This window comes from Hirundo rustica, chromosome 12, assembly GCF_015227805.2.
Source record: "Hirundo rustica isolate bHirRus1 chromosome 12, bHirRus1.pri.v3, whole genome shotgun sequence".
In the NCBI taxonomy this organism is placed as follows: domain Eukaryota; kingdom Metazoa; phylum Chordata; class Aves; order Passeriformes; family Hirundinidae; genus Hirundo; species Hirundo rustica.
In genome coordinates, this window is record NC_053461.1 from 6,552,682 (window position 1) to 6,576,598 (window position 23,917).

General features: G+C 53.2%; 2 protein-coding genes across 7 annotated transcripts in view; one reads left to right on the plus strand and one right to left on the minus strand.

The window, feature by feature from the left end:
• Positions 1-12: 12 nt before the first annotated feature.
• Positions 13-4,645, minus strand: MST1 (macrophage stimulating 1). 3 transcript variants are annotated; one of them, XM_040076626.2, is made up of 18 exons: positions 4,506-4,645; positions 3,974-4,115; positions 3,699-3,811; positions 3,454-3,568; positions 3,107-3,243; positions 2,915-3,035; positions 2,704-2,822; positions 2,444-2,606; positions 2,219-2,349; positions 2,032-2,134; positions 1,782-1,918; positions 1,625-1,660; positions 1,431-1,542; positions 1,283-1,360; positions 1,072-1,218; positions 884-990; positions 310-449; positions 13-229 (listed from the first exon to the last, which is right to left on the minus strand). In XM_040076626.2, exons 1-18 carry the CDS (start codon positions 4,555-4,557, stop codon positions 68-70), a joined length of 2,115 nt encoding a protein of 704 aa, XP_039932560.1. In that variant the 5' UTR covers positions 4,558-4,645; the 3' UTR covers positions 13-67. The 3 variants fall into 3 exon arrangements, with proteins under 3 accessions (XP_039932560.1, XP_039932559.1, XP_058278251.1); XM_040076625.2 differs by having other exon boundaries at positions 2,444-2,609; XM_058422268.1 differs by lacking the exons at positions 3,107-3,243; positions 3,454-3,568; positions 3,699-3,811; positions 3,974-4,115 and having other exon boundaries at positions 2,444-2,609; positions 2,915-3,053; positions 4,506-4,590.
• A 528-nt stretch (positions 4,646-5,173) lies between these two features.
• The window catches only part of DAG1 (dystroglycan 1), a 49,522-nt gene continuing 30,778 nt past the window's right edge, over positions 5,174-23,917 (plus strand). Inside the window, exon 1 of one of the 4 annotated variants that reach the window (XM_040076266.2) lies at positions 5,174-5,241. The gene's annotated coding sequence lies outside the window, so the exon portion shown is untranslated. Of the gene's footprint in view, positions 5,242-5,644; positions 5,767-9,426; positions 9,445-18,640; positions 18,659-23,917 lie in introns of those variants that run through there. The other 3 variants (XM_040076269.1, XM_040076271.2, XM_040076270.2) reach the window with 3 other exon arrangements.

Genomic DNA, 23,917 nt, shown 5'->3' on the forward strand with positions numbered 1-23,917 from the left:
CAACCCCTGTGGCCGAGGCTGTGCCTTTATTGTGCAGTGGCAGCTGTGCCAGGCTGGGAATGCCAGCTCAGCCCATCTTCATCACCTTGTAGATCCAGTCGACGTAGAAGGAAACACGGATGAAGAGGGCGGGCTGGTCAGTGCGGGCACAGACACGGGAGGGGGTGATCACCCCCTCCAGCACCCAGCAGTCAGCAGTGAGGCAAGCCAGTGGTCCACCGTAATCACCCTGTGGCACAAAGAGACCGGTGTCACCCTGGTGCCAGCACCTGCTGCCTCCCTGAGATGGGTGTCCCCAGCCCAGCTCACCTCGCAGGCACCCACGCCGGCACGCAGCGGGGCGGTGCACAGCTCGCTCTCCTTCAGGCGCCCGCGCAGCGCACTGTTGCACTCGCTGTGGGCCAGCACTGGCAGCCGTGCCACGTTCAGCACGCTGCTGTCTGCCGTGCCTGTGGGCAGACAGCATGGGGCAGCGAGTATGGGATGCAGGAGATACGGGGGAATGGCACAAGCAGGGGATGCTGTGGGCAGGGAATGGCATGGACAGGAGGATATCATGGCAGTAGGATGTCAATACAGGGGGATGTGGAAGGGAGATGTTGTGGAAGAGGGATGCCATGAACAGGGTGATGCCAGGGGGAAGGGATGCTCTAGTCAGGGAGATGGAAGGTGCAGGAAAGCACCATGGAAGGGAGATGCTGTGAGCAGGGGTATGCCAGGGACCTGGGGGTTGCTGTGGGCAGGGGATACTCCAAGCAAGGGATGCTGTGGGCAGGGAGATGCCATGGACATGGGGATGCTGTGGGAAGAGGGCATGGAATGGCGTCGGCAGGGGCTGTATTGAACAGGGAATCCCCCAACAGGGGCTGCCCGTGGCAGGTACCTCTGGTTTCCCCCCAGCCGGCGATTTCGCAGATGGTGCCCGCAGGCACAACGTAGCGCTCAGGGGGCAGGCAGATCAGGGCCACACGCCTGGTCAGAGCAGCTGGCCTGCAGCAAAAGGGGCAGTAGGACACGGTGCCAGCCTGGCCAGCAGTGGAGCATGGCAGAGGCCAAGGCACGGTCACTCACCTTGCCAGCTTCAGCATCACCAGCTGGGACTCAGAGGGGCCGCAGACAATCCGCACGATGGGGATGGTCTGTTGGTCAGGGTCCCCAGGGCCAGGGTCCCTGAAGAGCGTCCCCAACTGCACCTCATAGCCCGTCAGGTCGGCATCACTGTGGAACAGGGACATGAGGGCACAGGGGGTCCCACCACCCCACGCCCCAGCCCCAGCATTACCAGGAGGAGAAGCATTGGCGTGTGCTGATCACCCACTGCTCCTTCACCAGGGATCCCCCGCAGAAGTGCATGCCGGCCCTGTGGGGACAGGGGATGAGCTCTGGGAGGGCACTGAGCACATGGAAGGGCACGTGGGACACCCCCTCACCGGTTGCGGATGCTGACAGTCCAGGGTGAGTTGCCAGGCTGGCCACCAACGATGCGCCCCTTCTGCTGCAGCCTCTCGTCCCGCTGGCCACAGTGCTCAAATGTCACCGTGTCTGTGGGCAGCGTGGGCATCAGCCGGGCTTGTACCACCAGCACCCACCCCAGGGTGCCCACCCAGGGCCCGTGGGCCCCCACCTGCATTCTCCATGATGGAGGGCACTGTGCTGCCAGCTGCAGAGAGAAAACAGAGGGTGGCACTGACCCAGGATCCAGCCAGCCTGAGGGGACCAAAACTACCCTGTGTGTGGCCAGAGTCCCCTCTAGCTCTGCAGGGATGTGGGTAGGGGCTCACAACAGGGCTTGATGGCACAGTAGTCAAAGGGGGTACGGGGGTCCATGGTGTAGCACCAGGGGCCGTGGCTATCGTTATCGGGGTTGCGGCAGTAGTTCTCCTCCAGGTGTGCCTCGGGGTGGGTGGCAGGCGAGATCCTGCCAGGAAGCAGTCACCATCACTGTCACCATCCTCATCCTCATCTCCATCTCCACCCCAGTCCCATCTCCATCCCCATCCCTGCACCCACCACTCCCCCTTGCACACTCACTGGGGCACATGGGGTGTCTGGGCAGCCCAGGGCTGGCAGGTGATTCCCTTGCGTGTCTTGCTGACGTGGCCATGGTAGTACTTGCCGTGGCCGTGGTAGCACTCTGGGGACACGCAAGGAGGGTTGGCACCCCTCATAGGGGCACCGGGGGGGTTGCACCCAGGGACAGGTGCCTGAGGTGGCTCACCTTCGGCATCCTGCTCATCAGGGCAGCGGCGGATGTGGAAGCAGAAGGCGATGCGGATGGTGGGGCGGGAAGTGAAGCACCACGGTGCCTCTGATCCATCGGGGTTGCGGCAGTAGTTCTCCTGCAGGTCCCTGGAGGAGGGGCCGCATGGCTGTCCCCCCTCAATGCCACACTCATGAGTGCTGCCCACCACCACCCTCCTGGGGTGCACAGCCATCCCCTTACTTGCACGGGTACTTCTCAGGCAGGAAGTGGTGCTTATGGGGCACCTGGGAGTCCCAGCGCTGGCAGGGTATCCCTGACACGGTAACATTCACACGGCCACGGTAGCCTTCACCCTTCCCCCTGAAGCAGCCATTGGTAACGTTGACAGGCCGTGGGCGTTTTTCTGCTTGTGTGGCCAGAGAGAGGGGCAGAGAAGCGGGGTCAGGGGTGGCACCCAGGACCCTCCGGCCCAGCTGTGCGTGATGCTGGTGGGGACTTACTGCAGATGCGGATGCGGCAGTATTCGCGCTCCCGCCCGGGGTCAGTGGTGTAGCACCAGGGCCTCTCGGAGCTGTCAGGGTTGCGGCAGTAGTTGTCATCTAACCCCTTGTCAGGGTACCTGGGTCAGAGACAGGGAGCAGCAGCTGGAGTGGCACCATCACCCCAGCACCTGGAACTCAACCAGGGCACTGTGCTGCTGGGGGTTCGTACTTGTTGGGGTGGTAGGGGTGCTTGTGTGGGTGCTGCAGGTCCCAGCGCTGGCACTCTGTCCCTGATTCAGTGTGGTCCACGGTGCCACGGTAGTCCTCCCCATTGCAGGTCATGCAGACAGCTGCCAACAACTGCAGGGCTTAGTGTGCAGGGAACATACAGCACAGGGTGACCCTGGGATGTGGCACTCACCATCCTCACACTTCTTTATGCCACAGCTCTGGTGTCGGACACTGGGATCAAGAGTGTAACACCATGGGCCCCGCTTGTCCCGGTCAGGGTTTCGGCAGTAATTTTCCTCCAGCCCATTGCGGGGGGATGGCAGAAACCTGCTGGCAGCAGAGTGGGTAGGAGAGCTGCCAGGAACCTTTTGCCCTGGAATGGGCACAGCCAGGATGATGCACTACTCCTGTCGGTGCCATTGCCCCCAAGCTGTCCCCATTGCTCCTGTGCTATCCCACACTGTTCCCTCCCCATTCCCCACTGCCCCAAGCTGCCCAGGGTAGGAGCCCACGGGACAGCCGGGGACACGGGGGCACCTGTGGTCATGCGGTGTCGTGGCTTGCCAATGCTGGCAGCGCAGCCCCTTCTCCGTTGTGGCCCGTGTGCCGCGGTAGCTGGAGCCATCGCCCACAATGCAGTCCCGCAGGAAGTCTGAGCAGAGCCAGGCACCTCTTCAGAGCCCCAGGGCCAGGTCAGGGCACATGGGCAATGAGGAGTCCTGTGCCGGGTGGTCTGTGCCCAGTCTGTGGTGTCCCCATGCCCACCCATGGCACCAGCCCACCTTTCTTCTGGTACAGGTCATAGCGGATGTTTTTCTGCAGCTGGATGTGGGGTGAGTGCTGCGTCCAGGGCAGCAGCTGGCACAACTGGCTCTGCTGGTCATAGTGGAAAGCCCTGGGGAGGCACAGCAGAAGTCTGGCATGGCACGGTGTGAGGCCAGAGCCCGCAGGACCTGGGTCACACACGTGAGCACCCAGTATCCAAGCGCAGAGAGTGACCCAGCGAAGTGGACCCTGCACTCCCACCTGCCCCGCGGTGGCACTGTGACCTGCTCACCGGCAAGCCAGGCTGGAGGCGCAGCGCTGGGCACACTGCTCCGCAGTGCCCTGCTCCGGCAGCGGTGGCGGTGGATCCCCGGGCATCGCCAGCAGCTCGGTGGCTCGCAGGCGCTGGAAGTCATTGAGGGGTGAGCGGTGGCCTGGGGGAGTGTGGCAGGAGCTCAGCGTTCCCATGGAGCCACAAGCACTGGGACCCTGTGGAGCGTCGGGTCCCTGCCCCATGGAGCAGGATATCCCCGTCCCACAGAGCATGGGATCCGTGTCCCATGGAACAGGGGAACTGTCCTATGGAGCATGGGATCCATGTAATACGGAGCAGGGGATCCCTGTCCTATGTTCTAATCCATGTGCCGTGGAGCGGGAGGATCCCTGCCCTACATCACCCCCTGCAGTTCCCTGCATCCGGCTGCTCCCCTCCGCCGTGGGACAGGGCACGGCCTGCAGGCTCCCGGGCCGGCCGCTGGCCCGGTCTTGGGTCCCGCACTGCCCCGCGCCCTCCAGCCCCGCGGCGATCCAGCCTGGGGCCCTACCTGAGCCAAAAGCCGCGGCCAGGGCGAGCAGGACCCCCAGCACGGGCTGCATGGCGGCGGCCCCGCGTCCCCGGGCCGCTGGAGCTCCGGGAAGGCCCGGAGCAAATATCTGCGGTCAGGCGGAGAGCCAAGGGGGGCCGGGATCACCCCGCGGCGGGCACGCGTGGGGCGAGGCGGGGCCACAGCCGGGGACGGGGCGTAGGCGGCGGGGCGGGGCCCGGAGCGGCGGGGCGGGGCCAGGCGGGGCCGGGGTCACCCCGGGGCGGACACGTGCGGGTGGGGCGGGGCCTGGGCAGCGGGGCGGGTTCTGGCGGGGCAGGGGTCACCCCGCGGCGGACACGCGTGGGGCGCGGGTGGGGCCTGCGCACAGAGAGGGCGGGCCCGGAGCAGCGGGGACGGGTCCCGCGCCGGTGAGGCGGGGCCCGGGGGAGGGGTGGTGCCCCGGGGGCGGGGAAGGGGGCGTGGCCGTGCGGCGAGCCCCGCGGGAGAGGGCGGAGTCCCGGGGGCGGGGCGTGGCCGCACGGGGCGGCTCGGCGGGGCGGGGCTGTGGGGGGCGTGGCCGGCGCACCCGATTGGCCGCGGCTCGCTCGTGCCGCCGGTTGCCTGGCGCCGCGCGCGCGCGCGAGCCCCGCCCCCGGGTACGTGCCCGCGCGGGGGTCGCGCTCGCGCCGCGCCGCCCGCTCGGTGCGTCGGGGCCGCGGAGCCGGCGGGAGCGGGGCCGGGCCCGGCGTGCACGGTGAGAACGGGGACGGGGTAACCGCGACCGGCCGGAGCGCGGCTGCGGCGGCACCTGCCGGGCCGCCCCGCCCTCGGCGGCGGGGAGAGGGGCTGGCGGTCGGCGGCGCGGCCTGGGCAGCGGGGCGGCGGGCCCGGGCCTGGCGGAGAGCGGGCGGCGGGGTGGCTTTCCCGGCGCGGCGCCGCCTCAGCTCGGCGCGCCCTCCGCGGCCGGCGGGGCCGACCCAGCGCCGCCTTCCCGCCGGGCCGCGCTCCCTCCGCGCCGCTTTCCCGCCGCCGCCCTCGGCCCTGGGTGGGCGCTTCGCCCGAGACTGCTCGGCGGGGCCGGGCGGAGCGGGCCCGGGGCTTCCAGCGGCCCCGGGGCTTCCAGCGGCCGGGCCGGCCCGGGCTGTACCCGGGTGAGCCTCGGGGCTTCGCCGAGAGAGGCCCAGGTGCTGTCGGTAGCGGCAGCCCGCTCTGGTTGTGACAAAACCCGTGTGGGCGTCCCGGGCTCTCCCCGCTCGCCGGGACCGCCGTGGGAGCGCAGGTGGGTGTCCAGGTTGTGTGTTCCTCGGGGGCAGGTAGCTCTCCTAGGCAGGGTGGCCGGGCACACCCTCGGCTCTTCCGCTGTGGGGCTCCGTGGGCCCCGCCACTTCCCAGGGCTGACCTTGGCTCCGGGCACGGGGAGCGTGACTAACAGGAGAGGCTGTTCCGGGAGGGACAGACCGACAGGCAAACTTTATCTTCAGTCCCCGGTGCAGGTGGCTAAAAGCAAGTTAGTGGTTCTACCGACCAAAAAGGTGTAAATGCAAGATGTTTTTTGTGGCCTCCCTGGTTTCTTGGAAGCAACAGGCTGCAAAGTGGCTCACCCAAGTTTCCAGTTTCCATCAAGTCGACAGGCCTGGTTTACTGAGTTTTGCCACAGGCTTGAAGTTGGCAAATGTGTGTTTTTGGAGTATAACTAGGTCCTGCTGCTCAGGGAGGAACATGTGGGCAGGGGGATGTGGGACCTGGCTGTTGGGTTTGTGGTCACTCCCTGAGGTGGTATATCTCCCTCGGTCCTGGGGCTTTGAGCTCCTAGGCTTGGGAAAACACCACTGGCGTTCACCCATCCAAAATGAGATTTAAATTTTCTTTTTGTGTTAAAAAAAAACCAAAACAAACAAGAATTTGCCTGTTTTCTCTTAGCCCTTCCAGGCAGGAGCTTCTTTCTGCAGCCCATTGCTGTTACATGGTGGACTACTAATGCCTCTTGCCTTGCAAGTACTGTTCTTAAAAAGACTTGCTGTTTAACTTTCCAAGTGGGATGCTGTCTCATCCCCCCTTTAGCTTTGCAGCTTCCTTTCCTCACTTTAGGAGTTTCTGATTCTTAGGTTTCTTCACACAGTCTCTGCTGCTATACTGAGCATCCTAAATCACTTATTCATTCGTCCCGATTCTTGTCATTGCACTCTTCTATCCTAAATATAGGGTAGTATGCCAACAGAAGGAGCTTGAGAGCAAGCTGAAGTGCTGGGAACACCACTGTTTACTCAGAGGAGTAATCAGCAAAGCCTGGCTGATTCCAGGTCATGCTGACTCCTTGCTGCAGGAGTTCCGGCTCACTTCTTTGGGAGGTGGCACAAATGCTCCAATAACTGGGAGATGTTGCTTACAGCACCTGCTGGCTTAGACATACCCATTTCTTTAAGCACTGTGTAAATAGAGTAGTAAATTGTGCTTGATTGTTGGCATCAGACCTGGGGAATCAGTAAGAATTATGGGGCTGATAGCAGTAAAGGTGTCCTGCTCTCACTCTGTACCACTAAGTTTTGTATGTGAGGGATTTGTCAACTCCAAGCGCTTGTCCGCTTTTAGAAATGCCAGTGCTTGTTGGTAACTTATACACTCTGTTCTCTTCGTCTCCCAGTGCCCAGAGAGCTGAGCTCGGCTGCTCTCGGAAGGGAAGAAGGATGAGTGCCAACTTCAGCCGCGAAAGCTCCTGGTCAGAGCTGCCCCAACGCTCTAGGCGTGACTTGTCTTCCACGGGCGGCTGCTCTGGTGGAATTCTGGCCTGCCTCGTGGGCAGAGCCATGCTCTGACAGCAAGTGGGTAGCATCTGAGGGAGCCCTGCTGCCCTGGCTTATGTGAGCGTGCTGGCAGACAGGCTTGAGAGGTGCTTTAGGCTTGGCACTAAAGACCAGGGGTGCTCTGGGGACTGAGGGGGAAGAGTGTGGTTGCAGCAGCTGGATCTGTGGGAGTTTCAATGTCTGCAGCACAGGTGTGAGGTGCAGTGTGTTGTCAGCTTAGCAGAGAAGGTGTGATGGTTCTGCCCTGGCAGGAGCGGTGTTGCTCACCAGCAAGAATGGTGTTTCCTTGCCTTTTCTGTGTTCCTTGGAGAGATAATGAGACAAATGGGCCTGGAGAGATAGCAGGGTTCTGTGCCAGCCTGGGGAGGAATTCCAGCTGATGGAGTAAAAGTCTGCCTCTATCAAGTATCTTGAAAGTTTTGTGGGGATGTTTTTGGGTGGTTTGTGCCTTTATTCCTGTTAGCTGAGGAATAGTACCGAGGAGTTAAGTCTAGCGATGATTAATTTGAGTGAGGAAAATGCAAACGCTGAATTCTTCTTAGGCAAACAGGGGTCATGTAAATAAATGCCTCTGGCATTCTTTGTGGTGCTTGCAGACTGTCTACCAATTACTTCTGGTCTCTTGCTGAATCAGTGGGAGGCTGTTGCTCCTTGAGCTCCAAGTACTTTGGCGGTGATTTGGGTGAAATACAAATAAACACAATTGGATTGACCTAGTGTATCTGAGCTCTTGGTATGCTGAAAATGTTTGTTCTTAGGATGTTTGTGCAGTCTGGAGAGCTCTGTACCTTAAACCCAATTTGCAAAGGACTGTGACCGTGTTTAAGCTGTGAAAAATAAAATATCAGCCAGAAGAACCAGTGCTTTTAGGGCTTGTTCTGTGAGATTGAATTTAAGCAAACTGCTAAGGTACTGCTGGATGGAAAGTTAATGTATTAACCTGTGTGAACGCTCTAGGTAGGTGCACGTCCTAGTCTGGTGCCTTTTTCTGTCTGTGTATCTCCCTGCGCTTATCTGTTGACTGAAACTCTCTGGTTCAGCTTTTCTGGGATAAAATTTTAGCTTGTCACAAAGAAAGGTGGTTGTATATGTTTGACGTTATCAGTATTTGTCAGTGGATCTTTCATGAGCATCTGAACTGATCTGCTGATGCAGCAGTGTCTGAAGGAAGCGGTCCAAGTCCCCCAGTAAGGCAGGCCCTCTCCCTGTGCGGTGCCTGAGCTGGTCACCTGAGGACCAGCAGAAAGCTCCCCTGGCTCTTGTGCCTGGTTTGTGAGCTCGTCTGGGGGAGTGAGGAGGAGGAGACGGGGCAAGGTGAGTGGCATGGCTTTGACTGGAGTTGGGCAGCAGGGGCCTACTGTTTTCCTGAATGCCATGTCCTGCTCAAGGTCACCTCAGTGCTGTTTTTTTGAAGCATTGAGGCACCCTAGGAGATTCCCTGCAGTCTCTCTCTGCCTGTGGCACCAGTGCAGCCTTGCAGGGTTCTTCCACGTCTGGGATCCTGTCCCTGGGCAGTGTGGTGGGACCCAGGAGCCAGAGGGGGGCTGCAGGGTTGTCAAGTGCTCCCACATCTCCTTACTGTGGCCCTTGCACATGTCTGTGGAGAGCTCGCAGTGGCTCCCAAACCTCGACACGAACGGTATTCAGCTGTGTGACCGCAGGCTGTGTCACTGTCAGGCCATGCCCGTGGCACCGTGCTTGTCCTGGTGTGAGGCAGCGGAGGCTTGGTTGTGTGGGAAGGCTGAGCTGGGTAAACCTCACTGCTTTTGGAGTGGAGAGGTCAAACCCCAGACATGCTGTTGTGGTGCCTGCAGTCATCTTGCTCAGCTGACCTGTTTTGTCCCTGGGTTAACTTTCTGCAATTTAGTAACCTGGGCTGTCCATGGAAGGAACATGTAAATCCCCAACCAGCAGGAGTTTGTCAGCAGCCAGTCACTGCAGGGGAAAGAGAAGTGAGGCCCAGCCTGGAGGAGGAGGTGGGCATGGTGCCTGTGGTGGGTTAGATCAGAGCCAGTGGTCACCTCAGCCACCCTCATGGTTTGATGTTCTAAAAGGGCCCTTCTCTTTCTCTGCTTTCAGCTGTGCCCTCGTGCCTCCTCCCAAGGTCCAGCTGTGGTGCTGAGGTAATGGATTGGCCAGTTGATTCTGCTGAATTGGTATAAAGTTGGTGTTTTTTTCAGCTTGACCCTTAATTTGCTTTGTAAGGCTTTGCAAGGGAAGGGTGTTGGACCATACTTGGAGGCAGGAAGCCATTGGATCAGCAGAGCTCTCCCTTTGTAATGGTGCTCTTGGCCATAACAGATATTTACATTTTCAGGGTTGAGTTGTCCTGCCTTGTTTCACTGTCCTGCAGGTATCCTCTAGGCCTGGAGAGTAATTCTTGGTGGGATTCAAAGTACTGTCTGACTTTGACATGGAAGAGGGAGAGGCTTGTAAACAGCAATAAAATTTGTTCCACACGGAGTTCAGCTTTGTTTTGGGTTTTTCTTTAGAAAACCAAGCTCACAGCCTCATCTGACCTGTAAAAATGTATCTGAGTGAAGGTTTCTGCTAATGAGTTCTCTCTTCTCAAGTTGTGGTCTCACCACATTGCTTTTGCCGTCACTGCAGGTTAAGGGTACGGTGTGTCTTTCCTGCTGTACTTTCTGAGAAGGGCTCAATTCATAGAGGGTTTACATGGGCAGCTTCTAAGATATTTTGTGTGCTGGTTTCTCTGAGCATTCCAGCAAAGTGGCTCAGAAGCCCCTTCCTTCAGTTCTTGATGGTGCAGATCCTCCTCATTAGGGACCTGACAGGCGGCATTCCTGCCCTTCCTCCTCTGGGATGTAGAAGTGGTTACAGAGAGGTTTCAGTTTGCTCTCGCATAGTTATAGGTCACACGAGTGCTGGAGGTGTGTACGGAATTCACACCGGCTTCTCTCTTTTTTTGAACTAGACTGTACATTTCGACTTCAGAAAGCTTAATCTTCTGTGAAGTATGTTCCTTAAGGGTGGGGATTAGCATTCAGTAATTTTGATGAGAGTTTCCAGTAGCAGATACTGATCATTTTATATCACTCCCAACGGCTAGGGATTGATTTTTGGATGAGCTTGAGTGATAGTTTGAACCAGCAGTTTTCCCATGAAATGTTGAATCATGACAGGTGATGTGGAAGCCTTGTGCCACTGTCACAATCTCAGATTGCAGTGTGAGGACTGTGTGCTGCTGGTCCTTGCTAGGCTGGCCCTGATTGCCTCTTCCCTCTTGCCCCCAGATGGATTCTCCCCGGTCTTTGGGAAACACATCTCTTTCCAGAGCTTCCAGGATTTCCTTGTGTGCGTGGCTTCTTTGGGACTTTGCAATTTCAGCGGAGGGGGACCAAGATCCCTGTCTGTAGTGCTCGTTTATTCAGCAGTCCAGGATGCTGTACAGATTCCACTTTAATCCAGATGGAAATAGTTGCAAGTTTTTCCAGTATGGCTTCTGTGCCTCTCCCATAAACTTTTTTCATAAAGCAGCTCTTCAGTATTGGTCTCTAGCTGGGAGTTCCCTCTACAACAAGAAGTTTTATCAGGTCTTCTCTAAGTATTGCTGAAATGTAAGGTGTGACCTTTGTGTTGTGGCACTTGGGATTTCTGCATGAAGGCTTTACACAGGTGTGGGCTTCTAGGTGGGGAATGAGAGGCGTATTTGAGGCTGCAGTGATTCCCTGCTCATGTCCCCTAGGCTTTCAGCTGAGGTCTTGACCTCTGTGCAGTGTGAGCTCTCTGTGCTGTAGGAGCCGATTCCTGCATGACAGACCATGCATGGTGTTTCCCCACCCCAAAGGAAATATTTCTAGTGGAATTTTTATGATAGTGCCTGGGGGCCTACATTAAGGGGATAAAAGGTGGTTATTCTAAAACCCTCTCTGAATTCAACTTCATAGAATCCTACCAGGAAGCTACACAGAATCAATGTAACTGTGTCTCTTTTTCTCTAAAATTCAGACTTCTGCCTCTACAGATAGAGGTAAGGGCTGGCTAAAGTCAAGGGTGGGACTAAGCCAATTCAAAGGGAGAATCTTCTTGTAGTATTTTTCTTAAAATTCAAAACCTCCTTTGTCTGTCTTCTTCTGAAATTCCTTGGCATCTTTTATTTCTCCTACCACAGCAAAAGCTTTAAGACGTGGGAAAGTATAATTGCAGAGGTACTGGCATCAACTGAACTTAACGGGCACAAACAACTCATATAATTGATTTGTTTCATTAATTCTCGCTTTCAGTTCATTGAAAGCTTCTGCAGCGTGGTGTTTGTGCACAGAACAGTTGTTGTATGGGATGTGTAAGAGGTCCTGCAAGTTCTGCAGCATGGTCACAATGCAGATCTGTCCATCCTGTGTGGGACAGAGCATCAGGAATAGGGCAGTCAGCCGTACTTGAATGAGTGTCCGGTCAGATCAGGTGTTTTCTAGGGCATTAACGTTTGTGTTGATGGCAGTGATACTGAGTGATTGGACTGATACTGTCATGCGTAAAGGTCTGTTCCATGGTGCTGTATGTGTTTCCATGTCACTTCTCCAGGTTGAGCTGTGTGGCCAAAATGAGAAACTTTGTGTCCTCTACCTGGGGAATTTTTGTGCTTCCAGTGGTATTCATAAAGCCCAGTACTTGGTGTTTGTCTGTGTGCCATGTGCCGGTTGCTCTTTCAAGAAAGAGTTATCACATCTTAGAATAAGATTTTGTTTGAATAGCAGGGGTCAGCCTCTAGGGAGGTAAGAAATTTGATCTGAGGATGACAATTGCTGAGATAAATACAAATCTTCAGAAATGTCCAGAGAAAACTAAAGCAACGTGTTGTAACAGTACTGCATGCAAAGCCCAGGAACCCTTGGCACTAAACTAAGAAAAGTGTAGGAATAGGGCTTTACAGCCTCATGAAAACTTTGTAGTCAAAGCTAACGTGAAAAAGGGCTTCACTTGCTGCTGTCAATGATGTAAAATTGTATATTGAGGAATTAAAGCTTTGAGAAGGCAGCGGTGCTCCCAGTGCAGTAATGGTGATAAGCCGGGATAAAAGTTGTGTTCGATTCTGTGTACTGAACGTGGCAGAGGGAGGTACTCCAAGATTACCATGGCTAATTTGGGCATGAAAAGGTTTGCTTAAAGCCTCAGTCAGAGGTGGACGAGCTCCTGCACCCCCTGGAAGCACTGTTCCAGCCTGTGATTTGGTTCAGTCACCGCCCTCCCCTCAAACCAGCATCCCAGCACGGTACCATTGCACTGCACACCCATTATTCCTGAGAACTGGAATGCTGACCCTCCTCTTTGGTCTGTGCTGCTCCACCAAAGCTCGTCCAGTCTTTTAGTCCTTGGGTCAGCTGGGAGTGGTGCAAGTGCCCCTCGCCTCCATCTCCTGCTTTCCCTGCTGGAGCTGGGTCCTGCTAGTACAGGTAGGGCCGTGCATCTTTTGCTGGTGCCTTGGTGACTGGATGTGGCTGTGTGAGCTCAGCCTGGTCTGGCAGCTGGCTGTGGGTATCCCAGGGGACAGGGGTCGTAGTACTGTCCTGCTGTCACAGGAAGAAGCTGTTTCCTGCAGACCTCTGCGCTACATCCTGGTGCTGTGCGCTTTGCTCCAGCGTGACCCAGCTCAGAAACCTCCAGCCTTTTTCTCTTCCCTGAATGGCAGGCTCCTAAAGCCTCCCCTGGAGGTGCATAGCTTTGTATAGGGAACTTAATCCTGCTGACTCCAGGTAAGCCTCTTTGCACTTTTTATGGATTCCTTGCAGTCTGTTCACATGCTGGTTCAAAACCTTTGCCTTGATATGATGCTTCAGGAGATCCTTTGAGGCAGCTTCTCCCCTGCGCCACAAAGAAAGGCAGAGAACAGAGGAGGCAGTGAGATTTAGTGTTTGATTTTTTTCTGAAGTTAAGATGAAGTCAAGATACTGCATATAGGGACAGTTCTGAAGGCAGGCCTTGGCCACACATACCTGTATTTTATGATACGTTGGTCAGTTCACATCCTGCTGGAAAAGCAATCCACCACCAGCATGAGGGAGATCATGGGGAGCAAGGCTGGGTGCAGAGCTCTGCCCTGGGAGTGTCTTCTGCACTGGTGTACTGTGTGGCTTGGTCACTCCAGCTGGGAGCCCAGAGAAGATTGCTTCACATGCTGAAGTCCTCATTTCTGGTCATATATGGGAATTAAGGCTGGCGAAGCTGACTCCCTAGGCAAATGTTTAGGGGTGAGATTCTTCTTTAAGCAGTGACTAAGACGATGATTATTAGTGAATTCTGGACAGCTGACTCTGAGCCCTGTTTGGGACCAGCAGTTGTAGGCTGTGCCAACTGCAAAAGGTCAGCTAAAGCTTGGAGCTGCCTGGGCACACAGTGAGGTGTCTGGTTTGGAGCAAGGAAGAGCCACCCTCAGCTTCAGTAGAAGCAGATGGCTCAGCTCTGCAGCCTGAGCTCTTCCAGGAGCAGACACCTTTCATTTCCCAGTGTCAGTGTCTACTCTGGTTCAAGGCAGGCACTGGCACGTACAGAAGCTTGTAAGCACAAGGGTCTGCGTCTCAAAGGAGCTTTTCTGCTCCGGTCTGGGGGTGGAGGAAGAGTCTTGATGGGAAACTTGGTGATATACATCTACTCTTAAGGAGCTTGAGGATCAGCTGAAGTGGCCAGTGTCCTCCTGCTTGGGCTTTGTGGCAGCAGCCATCTGAGCTGATTTGTAAAGCACTTTCAAAGGCAAATAGTTGTCCTATTTACCTCCTCTCCTCAGTGGAGAGGAATTACCTGTGTCAGCAGAGCTGAGAAGTTATTTTTTATTTCAGGCTTGGTGGGGAGGAGTATAAATTTGAACTCTTCTGGGTGTAGCTAGTTAAAGATCCTTCTGGAGCAGAAACACAGCAAAACATTGCAGCTCCCCATCTGGATGACAATCCTGAAAGGACGCACAGCCCTTTGGGGAGAGTGGTGCTACGTCAGGAGCTGATACTGCCAAGCATAATACTCCAGGTTTTTATCTTCCAAGAGAGATGGTCTCTTGGACACAACAGGTTGCCGGTGTAGAGGCTGTTGGTGCAGGACAAGAGGTCTTGCAGTGGTGTCTCATTCCATTTGTGGTTGGCAGGCTTTAGAGCAGTCCCTCGCTTAGAAAAGTCACATGAGAAAAGCATTTCATGTATTTTTAGATGTCTTTTAAAGTGGCTTAGTGGCTGACAGGAAACCTGCGTCAGGTCACTCGCCTGCTTGCTGCAGTTTGCCCAGGAGTGCTCGAGCGGACCATTAATGTGGAATAGATCCAGTCGGAGCCTTCTGCCGTAAGGGAATTGCTCTGCCTGCTACCAGGATGCAGCTGGCTGTGGGAGGTGACCGTAGCTCTCAGCGTGTGCTGCTTGGATGCTGGTTAGGACAATAGTGGGAAATGAATGGGAGATGTCCAGCTGAACCCAGTTTAATTTCTCTTTATCATTGAAATTGTCTGGGTTTTCCTCGGTGTCCTTGTGCAGTGTTCTTGCCCGGCACAGTTTGTTGCAGGGTCCGGACTTGGTGTGCTCAGTTTCTCAGCTGGTTTGAGCAGGTGCTGCTGGTAGAAGAAGTCCTGCCTTTTCCTTGTGTTGGTGAAAAGGAAAAGAGAAGTGGTCCTGCAGACCCCACATCCAGCCTGGAAACTGAGCCAGATGGAAACTGGCCCCTTGTTTGTCTCTTGTTGCATTCCTTTACTGCGTGTCATTTCCCACATCCACTTCTCTGTGCACTGTAATTCTTGTACCAGCACAAAGGGAAGAGAGGAGTGGGACGGGAGAGGTGGAAATGCTTCCTTGAGCAGTTACAGTGATTAAAATGATGTGGCTGCCTGTGCTGCTGCTGTGGGTCTTCAAGCAGGCCAGGGCACATCTGCCCTGTGAGGAAGAGGCAGGGAGAAAGCTCGGCCATTCCTTTCCCTACAGATTTTCCAAGTCTTTGCCAACATGGGAGGACGCATACAGCTTGCAGGCCTCGTGTTGCATGATCCCTTGAGATCTTTGCGGGCCACTGAATAGGAGGAGAAGTTCACCAGTGCAGGAAGGAAGCATGATGCAGTGCATTGGAGGGTGGAAGTATGAGCTGACATCCTGGGGTGCACACGTGGGTGAGGTTATTGGTGTTTCAGATGTTTGGTGGCTGGGTTGTCATACCACTACCTACCAGATATGAAGAACATTTTTACCAGTTCTGCTCTTTCAGAATAAGCTGGAAGAATGGGAAGAAGCAATGGGAAGTGAGGAGAGCAGGAGACTCCTCTAAAAGCAGCAGTGTTTATGTAACAGCTAATACCAAATATTCATGTAAGATAAGCTGTGGTTTTTACCTTGAAGCATCTGGTGAGGTGACCATTCAGTGACAGTGTGTAGGCAGGTGATACAAGAAAGCTGGAAAGCTGCAGGTCGCTCGCCTCGTTCTTCTGGGAAAAGAAGTGTGGTTTTCCCTGTTTGCTTGCTAGAGTGCTTAGTAATGGAAAGAAGTAACTGAGGGGAGACTATGTCTTTTCCATCTCTTGCAGCCTTTGACTCAAGACAAGGTGCAAAAGTGATTTTCATCAAGAGCTGGTGACTTCAGGGATCTGTGATCAGGTTGCACTAGGTGCTGGCCTTCAATATGATGTGGGCCTGGCTAAGAACATAATCTAAAGTAAAAATATTGAGCTTTTCAATGTGACCTGCTAAACTAAAAGGGTACTTAGCAAGAAAATTAATTTTTCTTGTCCCTCTCACTTAAAATGAGCATGGCTGTGCCAAGAGTTCTTTGGAGATGCCTCTGCATCTCACCCAAAGCCCCAGATTGCTGCTTAATTTATGCCTCCTCAATTTGAGCCCACGTTTCTGGAAATTAATTTTAACAGTGACCCTGGAGCAAGAGCAGGGTGTTCGGTGGTGGTTGTGGCTGGTGAAGGTGCTCCCTGGGGGTCCCACAGAAGCAGTGCCTTCCTTGCCTTGTGTTGTCTGGGGTGGTTTGAAGGCTGGTGTGTGCTCCTGGGCTGAGGCAGATGGACAGCTGCGTGTGCCACTGCCTTGTAGGTAGATGTGCCAGCTGTTTCTCAGAAGGCTTCTGGAGCTGGTGGCTCCTGCAAGCCTGGCCTTTTCCCTGGGTACCTTTTAGTGCCTGTATAAATACCAGCAGGCTTCAGATGCATTGCAAGTTCTGGACCTTTTTTTAGGCCCAAGTCATAAATAGGTTGGTGCTCACTTGTGGGTCCGGCGGAGCTGTCATTAGAAATGATGTAAGGATTAAACTTGGCGTCGTGATGGCTTTCCTGCTGAGCTGCCCTCCCAGGTCTTGTTTTTCTGTTCTCTTCAGGAGCATCACAGGTGCCAGGTGAGATACATTTAGACCCTGGAAAAAAGTTAATTTAGCAGAACTCGCTGTGAAGTGGCATTTCTTACGATGAGACAGACCAGCCACAGTCTGTCTTCTCCTTTTGATGCAGACACTGATTGTGCTCACTCTGCTTCCCAGGGAGCCTGTCCCAGCTGCAGCACAGCTCTGCACTAGATTTTATAGTTAGTGCTCTTTGGAATAAGTGTCATTTAAAAAGTATCCAGCCAAGGAAGAGCACAAGATGTAATTCCAGTGACGTTTGTGGATTTTTTTGTTTGGATTTTTTTTTTCCTCCAGAAGGACAGTGGTTTCTATTAAAGGGAATTGGCAGCGCCTGGCCTTTAGCCCTGGGCGGGAGATGAGCTTTGAGGGTTCATCCCTTTGCTGCAGGGCCGGGGTGGTTTTCTGAACTCCTCAAACAGTGCAAAGCTCAAACCAGGCCATTCCTTGCACATCTGATATTTTTGTAGTTAACCTGTGAAGCTTTTGTGTGCGAAGCAGAGGTCCTGGGAAGGTATGAGAAACAAGCTATTTTTACTGCATCACAAATAGGGCTTGGCATGTTTATTTTAGACTCTGGAGCTGCTCAGGCCACTGTGGGGTTTTTAATAGTCTTCTACTGTTACTGTCAGATTAAAAAATCAACTTGAACTCTGGAAATCACAGGAAAATAGGGTGCCCCGGTGTACTTGGCTCCAGTGAGGCTCTGAGGAAGCTGCAGGGTGGAGTCGTCTGTGTCATGCAGTGTGCTAGTCTCGGGGTCTCCTGCATAGCAGAGAAGTCTTTTCTGAGCCACCAGCTGTCCGTGGACTACGTGCACTTCTATTGCATCAACTACCCTGCAGAGGAACAGTTCCCTTGCTGGGTGTCCTGACTGCATCTGTAAAAAGTCCACAGCTGAATAACTTGAGGAGCTCTGGCAGCAAGAGCAGAGCTTGCCATGAGGTGAGCAGTACTGCAGCAGGTCATTCGTGCCTCCCGCTCTACAGAGGGTTTGAATTGCCAGGTCACCAGCATAGCTTTGAATTTTTTATTTTATTTTATTTTTTTTTTTCTGCAGACAAGTTCACTAGGCAGCAGGAGGTGAAATTAATGAGACCAGCTTATTTTCCTCCTGCCACGGGAGTCTGAAAAAAGAAGGATTTAGGTCAGTCCTGCTCAAAGGGTGGGAGGATATGTGGAGGGCCCTGTCCCCTTCCCTGCATGGCCAACTCTGCTCCTGCTGATGTGTGATTGAGGAGTGCCCCTTTAATGGCAGGTGTGCTTTGCACAGGCACTTCCAACTTCTAAGCTCTTGATCCCAGTTTATTAATAGAAGTAATCAAAAGTATGGCCAGTGGTGCGTTCACTCCATGGTGGTGGTGTGCACGCTGCTCAGTGGTGGGTCGGTGTTGTGCAGATGTGTAACACAAGCAGCCCAGATTGTCTCTGCCCACGCAGGCTCAACTTCCCCACTCAGGCACCTGGTCAGCAGCCAGCCCCAACCTCTGGGCTGGGGGATCCTGCTGAGCCCTGGGCTGATCCAGCCCCTTTGGGGTACAGGCTGGAGCTGCAGCTGATCCGAGAGGCTGCATGTTTGTTATGAAGCAGTGCTCCACCAAGAAGCCAGTCGAATTATTGACTGTTTAATTGATTCGCTAATAAACAGCACTGGTACTAATTTCCAGTTAGAGTGTTTTGCACACTTAGTATTCTAAAGCTCGTAATTATTACTGCTAAATCTGACAAATGGCACCGCTTCTGAATGGCGGCTCTGTCACCCCTCCCTCCCATGGCACTGTGTTAGTGTGCAAGTCCACCCTATTTTGCCCTCCTGCAGCAAGTCTTTTGTCCATAGACCAGGTGGAGAGTCCAACAAGTTGTCTGGGGCATTCCCTGGGGGGTTCAGTCTGTTTTTTGGGGTCATGGCTGTCTGTAGGTGCCCCTGCTCCTGCAACAGGAAGGTTGACCCTCCTTTGTTCTCCATCTTACACCTTTTTCTCCATTTTTTCCTGTTTCAGAATCCATCTCTTCCTTGCCCATGTCCCTCCCTTTCTCTGCCCAGATTCCCAGGTAACAGTTCTGTATTACTTTCTGCTCAACTCTTTAAAACTCTGCTGCATTCGTACCCAAACCTGGTGTTTGTGCTACATGGGAAGTTTCATCTCTCAGCCTTGCCTGACTCAGTGTCACCTCGGTGGCCTTGCAAGTCTCCACACCCCAAAGCTCCCCTACAATTATGTGGTGTGTGTTGGCTACCCTACACTGAAGACATAAATCCCTATGCAAATCACTGCACTTCAGCCTTGATTCCTCTCCCCTTGCTCAGTGAAGCAGTTTCTTAGGTGCAGTCTGCATGCCAGTGCAGGAAATGAACATTTTCCACAGTTTTTAGGCTTACCCAGCACCCTTACCCTGGAGCTGTTGGAACTGCTGCCCTGGCTCTCTACAGAGGTTCCAAGTAGCCATGGCCAGCAGTGCTCCTTCAGGACCTCCTGCTTACAGCTGTCCCTGAAGAATTTACAGCCTAAGCTGTAAGGATGGAAAGGGAGATAAAGGGTCAGGTAGCCGTGTTCTGCTGAGCAGTCACAGAGCTCCTCTAAGCTGATTTAGCTGATAGTGGTGAGGAACACTGGCAGGCACTTACCTGCCCCGGGTACCTGGCCTAGCAGGCATGTATTCTCCCCACAGCACTGATGGAGATAACTGCAGTACCCCGGGGGTGTTTTCCCCCTCTCAGTTTCAAGAATTTGATGAGCAGGAGGGGTTTGTGAGGAGGATTGGGCTTTCAGCTTGGTTGTTATCTGTTCGGTTGACTTAAGTCTGGCTTTCAGAAATAGGTAAGGCAGCCAGGTTCGGAGTGTCTGGTCTGTTCTCCAAACAAAACACAAGCTTGGCCACAGTGCTGTATGTTTTGGATTAAGCAGGCCTGAATTTATTTGTCAATATTAATAATTTGTGTACTGTAAAGCACCAGTGGAAGTCTGTGCTCTGAAGGCTGAGCTGTGTTTTGTTGGTATCTGGTGCTCACGGACCGGTATCTGTAATGGGATGGGTGCAGGGGAGCAGGATCTGCCCTTAGCCACGCTCTTCTGTTTGCTATACTTTGTACCTTCCAAAAGCACAACTGCCGTGTCTGGGTTTTCCCTTCTTCAAGAGGGTTCAATATCCCTGTGGATGCAGTGTTTTTGGGTTGAAGTGCATGGGTGGAGGTCTGTGTGCAGACAGGCTGCCTCTAGGTTAGGACACAGGGTGATCCATTTTCACTGTACATGCTTCTTGGCTGTGTCTTTAGAGGAGCAGGGCCTTTGGGGAGCTTTGGCATGTCTGCAGTGTAGTTGGCTTGCTACGTGCAGTACTTGTGTCCTGGCAGCCCTGCTCACGGCTCAAATGGAGCTCCCAGAAATTGCTGCCAGTGGAACGTACTGTGGCTTTGTCAATGACAAAAATACCTACTTCTTGAGAGGGTTACTTTGCATACAGTTACTGGTGTATTTTCTTTTGCTTATTGGCCTGTAAAAACGGGGAAAAAAATGATAGATTTGAAAATAAACCTGTTGTTGTTGGTTTGTGAATAAAGGTGTTTTAATCCACAGGATTTGATGTATTGGTAGAGACCTGATGTTATAATATAGAGCAAAGTCCCTGAAAAAAACCTAAAAGTGATACCCTAGGTAGCGCAGCACAGTTTTAAAAATCAGCAGCAATTTTGCTTGGCAGCCTGCAGGTCTAAATTGTGAAGCATTGCACTGTACTTGACTAATACAATAAACTTTGAAACAAAGTGGTTTAAAATATTTATTTATAGAAAATATACTCAGGTGCTGGAATGCAACTACACTGACACTTAATATATTCCTGGAAGAGTTGTGTGGCTGGTCAGCGTTTGTTTTCCGGACTCTATTTTGAACTCTTCCAAACATTTCCATAGGTGTTTTGGACAGCTTTTCCCTGGCATGCTGCAGCCCATGGCTGCTGCCAGCAGATTGGGAGAGCCAGTGTGACAGAAAGGCTCTGTGCTGAACCCCCCACCACGGGAAACTTGCTGCTCTTTCCCAGCAGTCCCAGAGCAGGATGCTGGGGGGGGCTGTGCTCTCCTTCCCCACCTGGCACGGGTCCCTTTCCCCAGGACAGGTGCAGCTGTGTGCTTAACCTTTGTTGCCAGAGGAATTCAGCCCTTCTGCCAAATGCCTCATTCTTCCTTTCCTGGGATGATCCAGCCTGTCCCCTGCTGAAACAGCCTTTCCCAGGGTCCTCAGTGACAGGGCCTCTCCTCCCGTGGCTCAGGGTGACCACACACGCTTGTCCTCCTCATGCACCCTTGAGCAATTTGCTTTATTTCTTTTATTTCCTGAGTTTGCTGCACTGGCTTCCCCCTGGCTTTTCCCATCCTCCTGATTTCCTCAAAACTGGGAACATGTCAGGTGCATATTTTTCAACAGCATAACCCTAAGGGCAACCCTTAAATAATCCTCTCGATGAAGAGGAAACCAGAAGGGTTGGGGTAGAGTGTCCATAACCACCTTATCGCTTGCAGCTTTGAGACCTGGCAGGAGTTGAAATCGATGTGTGTGTCACCCCCGCAGAATAAACAGCCTTGCGAGGACTTTGGCAAGCAGAGCCGGAGCCGTCTCTCCGAGGCCACGGTATAGTTTGCTTTCTGGGACAAAGACTACTTAGACATCTGGATTGCATTGGAGATTTTAAGGGAAAGATAAATTATTAGTTTGCTGTGAATGGAGAATGACTCTGATTGCTCTGTGAGCGTGCTTTTGCCAGCTCACTGCTGCACGGGCTGAATTCACGTTCTCATGCTTCAGAAAGAGAAACAGCAACTGTGGAGGCTGTTGGCCTTGTCCTGGGAACGGGGGGCTGAGCAGACCTTTCCTGACCTTCTGGTGTGCTGAGAAAACATGCTTATTTTATGGGCAGTTAATTTATAGAAAGTTTCAGTTTAAATTTCCTCCAAGGGCCGTAAAACCGGAGGACAGCTGCACGCATTAGCCGATTAATCAAACACTGCTCACCCCTGGCTTGCCCTCCCCTTCTCCTCACCACCACTAACTTTGGGCTCCTTCACGTGAGTGAGTGTTGCAGCTTTGGGAAATATTCTCAGAAACTGTCTGCAGGGGAGCGCCTGGTGCTCCCAGGGTTTGGGATGTCCTTTCCGAACCGCAGCTCTCAGGGCTGAGCTGTTCCCCAGGAGCATCCAGGGTCAGTCAGATTTTGTATTGCATTCTCCTTGATTTATAAAGACTCTGCTGTGTTCTCTGCTTAAGGAGTGGTGCTGCCTGCCATGGGAATATCCATCCTGGGCTGAAATAAAAACTTTGTTCATATTTTGCTCCTCTTCCAGGCGTGGGTAAAGCTGCAATTGTTTCCTGCTGCCTCCTCCCTCCTTCCCCAAAGACTGCAAATAAGTAAAATCTCACAGATTTGTTTGCAGTTGTGTCTGAGTTCATCTCTCAGTGAAAGGAAATCACTTTAGATGGGTGCTGGGGCACCTGAGCTCCAGAAATGCAACTTTGCCTTGGCTCCCTGCAGCAACCAGCCTGATACGATTTCAGTTTGGGTATGTGATCTAATAACTTGATCCTAATAGCTAATTTTGATCTAGTTTGACAGAGAGGTTGGGAACTTAGACACTGAATCTCTTAAGAGCTCCTCAGAGCTGCTTTTTCCTATTCTGACAACAAGCAGGCTCATGTTCCACCCTCTGCTATTATTGTACCGGTTTATTTTCCATCACCTTCTCACCATGTTAAAACTAATGATGAAGAGGAGAAACTTCTAGCCCGTGTGCAGGACTGAAAACCAGAACTAAAACTCCTGCTCCTGCCCTCCCAGCAGTATCTGCTGCTGTTCCTAGCAGCTGTCCTGCCTGCTCTCCCTGCTGCCTGTGCTTGTCAGCTGCAGGGAAGGCAGCAGAGCCGTCTTGGTTTTGGAGAAGTTGGTGTGTTTTCACCCTTACCTCCCTTGTGTTCTAGGGGGTGGTTGACCAGTGCAGAAAATTACTTTGGCTGTGTGGTTGGAGGCTCTGGAGGTTTTTTTGAGCCCCCTGCTTTATCTTCCAGGAACTTAATAGAGGTATGATGGCAGGAAAGAGCAAAGGTGAGCACGTAACACCCATTACAAGTTACCTGCAAGGGCTCCTGCAATAAATTGCCCAATGTGATGCAAGAAAACTGGCCCGATATCTCTTCATTTTGTTTAAGCTGGGGCCTGTTTCCCTCCCTGTAAATCTCCTCTGCAGCAGTTGGGGAAAAAAATGCTGTAGAAAGAAATGCCAGGAATGTGAACAGCAGGTGGGGACTGGCAGATGTACTTATCAATCACGACAGGCTGACGAGTGGTTTATTCCTCTAAAGAGCTACTGTTTGCCTCCAGCTTGGTTTACTCCTGTCCTCTCCAACTCTCTCCAGCCTCTACTGAGGTTCAAGTTAAGAGCAGGGTAGATTTCCCAGTTTTCTGGGGCATGTCATGCTTGGTGCAGGACTCCCTGATCGGGGAGGGTGGGGGCAGACCCGGTTAATCACACTGGAAGGGTTGCAGCAGCACACCTCATCAATAACATGCCTCATCTCAGGGATGGGATTTGGGAACTCTTGCTTCCCTGACGCTCAAGCAGAAGACAGGCTCGATTAGTTAATTGAATTTTCTGCACTGTTGCTTTTCAAAACATGACTTCATATCTCAGAGGAGTCTGGAGTTATTTCAGTGGAAAAACCCTATTTTAAGGAGGTGGTGCTTTGAGGAGATCACTTGCATTTTTGAGTGAGAAGACGTGGCTCTGGATTGCAGTTCTGGACCTGTGAGAAGAGGAGCAGGATCCTCTGGTCTTCGGGGGTTCAGAGATTGAGCCATAGATTGGTGTGGCTGCTCCTGATTTTTTAAGCACCTTTCGCTTCATATGGAAATGCCTCTTTGTAGCAGGGCAACCCGATTTACATGAAATAACGGGCTCAGTGGCGAAAAGCCTTTATCTGTTGATCTCTAAGCAGCTTTCCCGGGAGTGTTGGCAGTGTGTGTTACAAGCAGAGCAAACCTGCCGTCAGGACATTATGGATACTTTTCCCTCCAAGCTTTCACTCTGGCTGCTGTGCTCGTGTCAGAATTCGTGTGTTATCCCAGTGCTCCGGATGCACTCCATTTCTGCGCACTGGTCCTTGCAAAGCCCGGGGTAAGCCATGAGTTTGCAGGTGATGTCATTAGACCTCTCCTGCAATGGCTTGCAGGTATTTTCCCTGGCTACTTCAGCCGGTGTGGATCTTGCTGTTGTCTGCAGTGCTCCGGGCACCCAGCTCCGGTTCGCTGTGATTTGCCTTTGTAGAG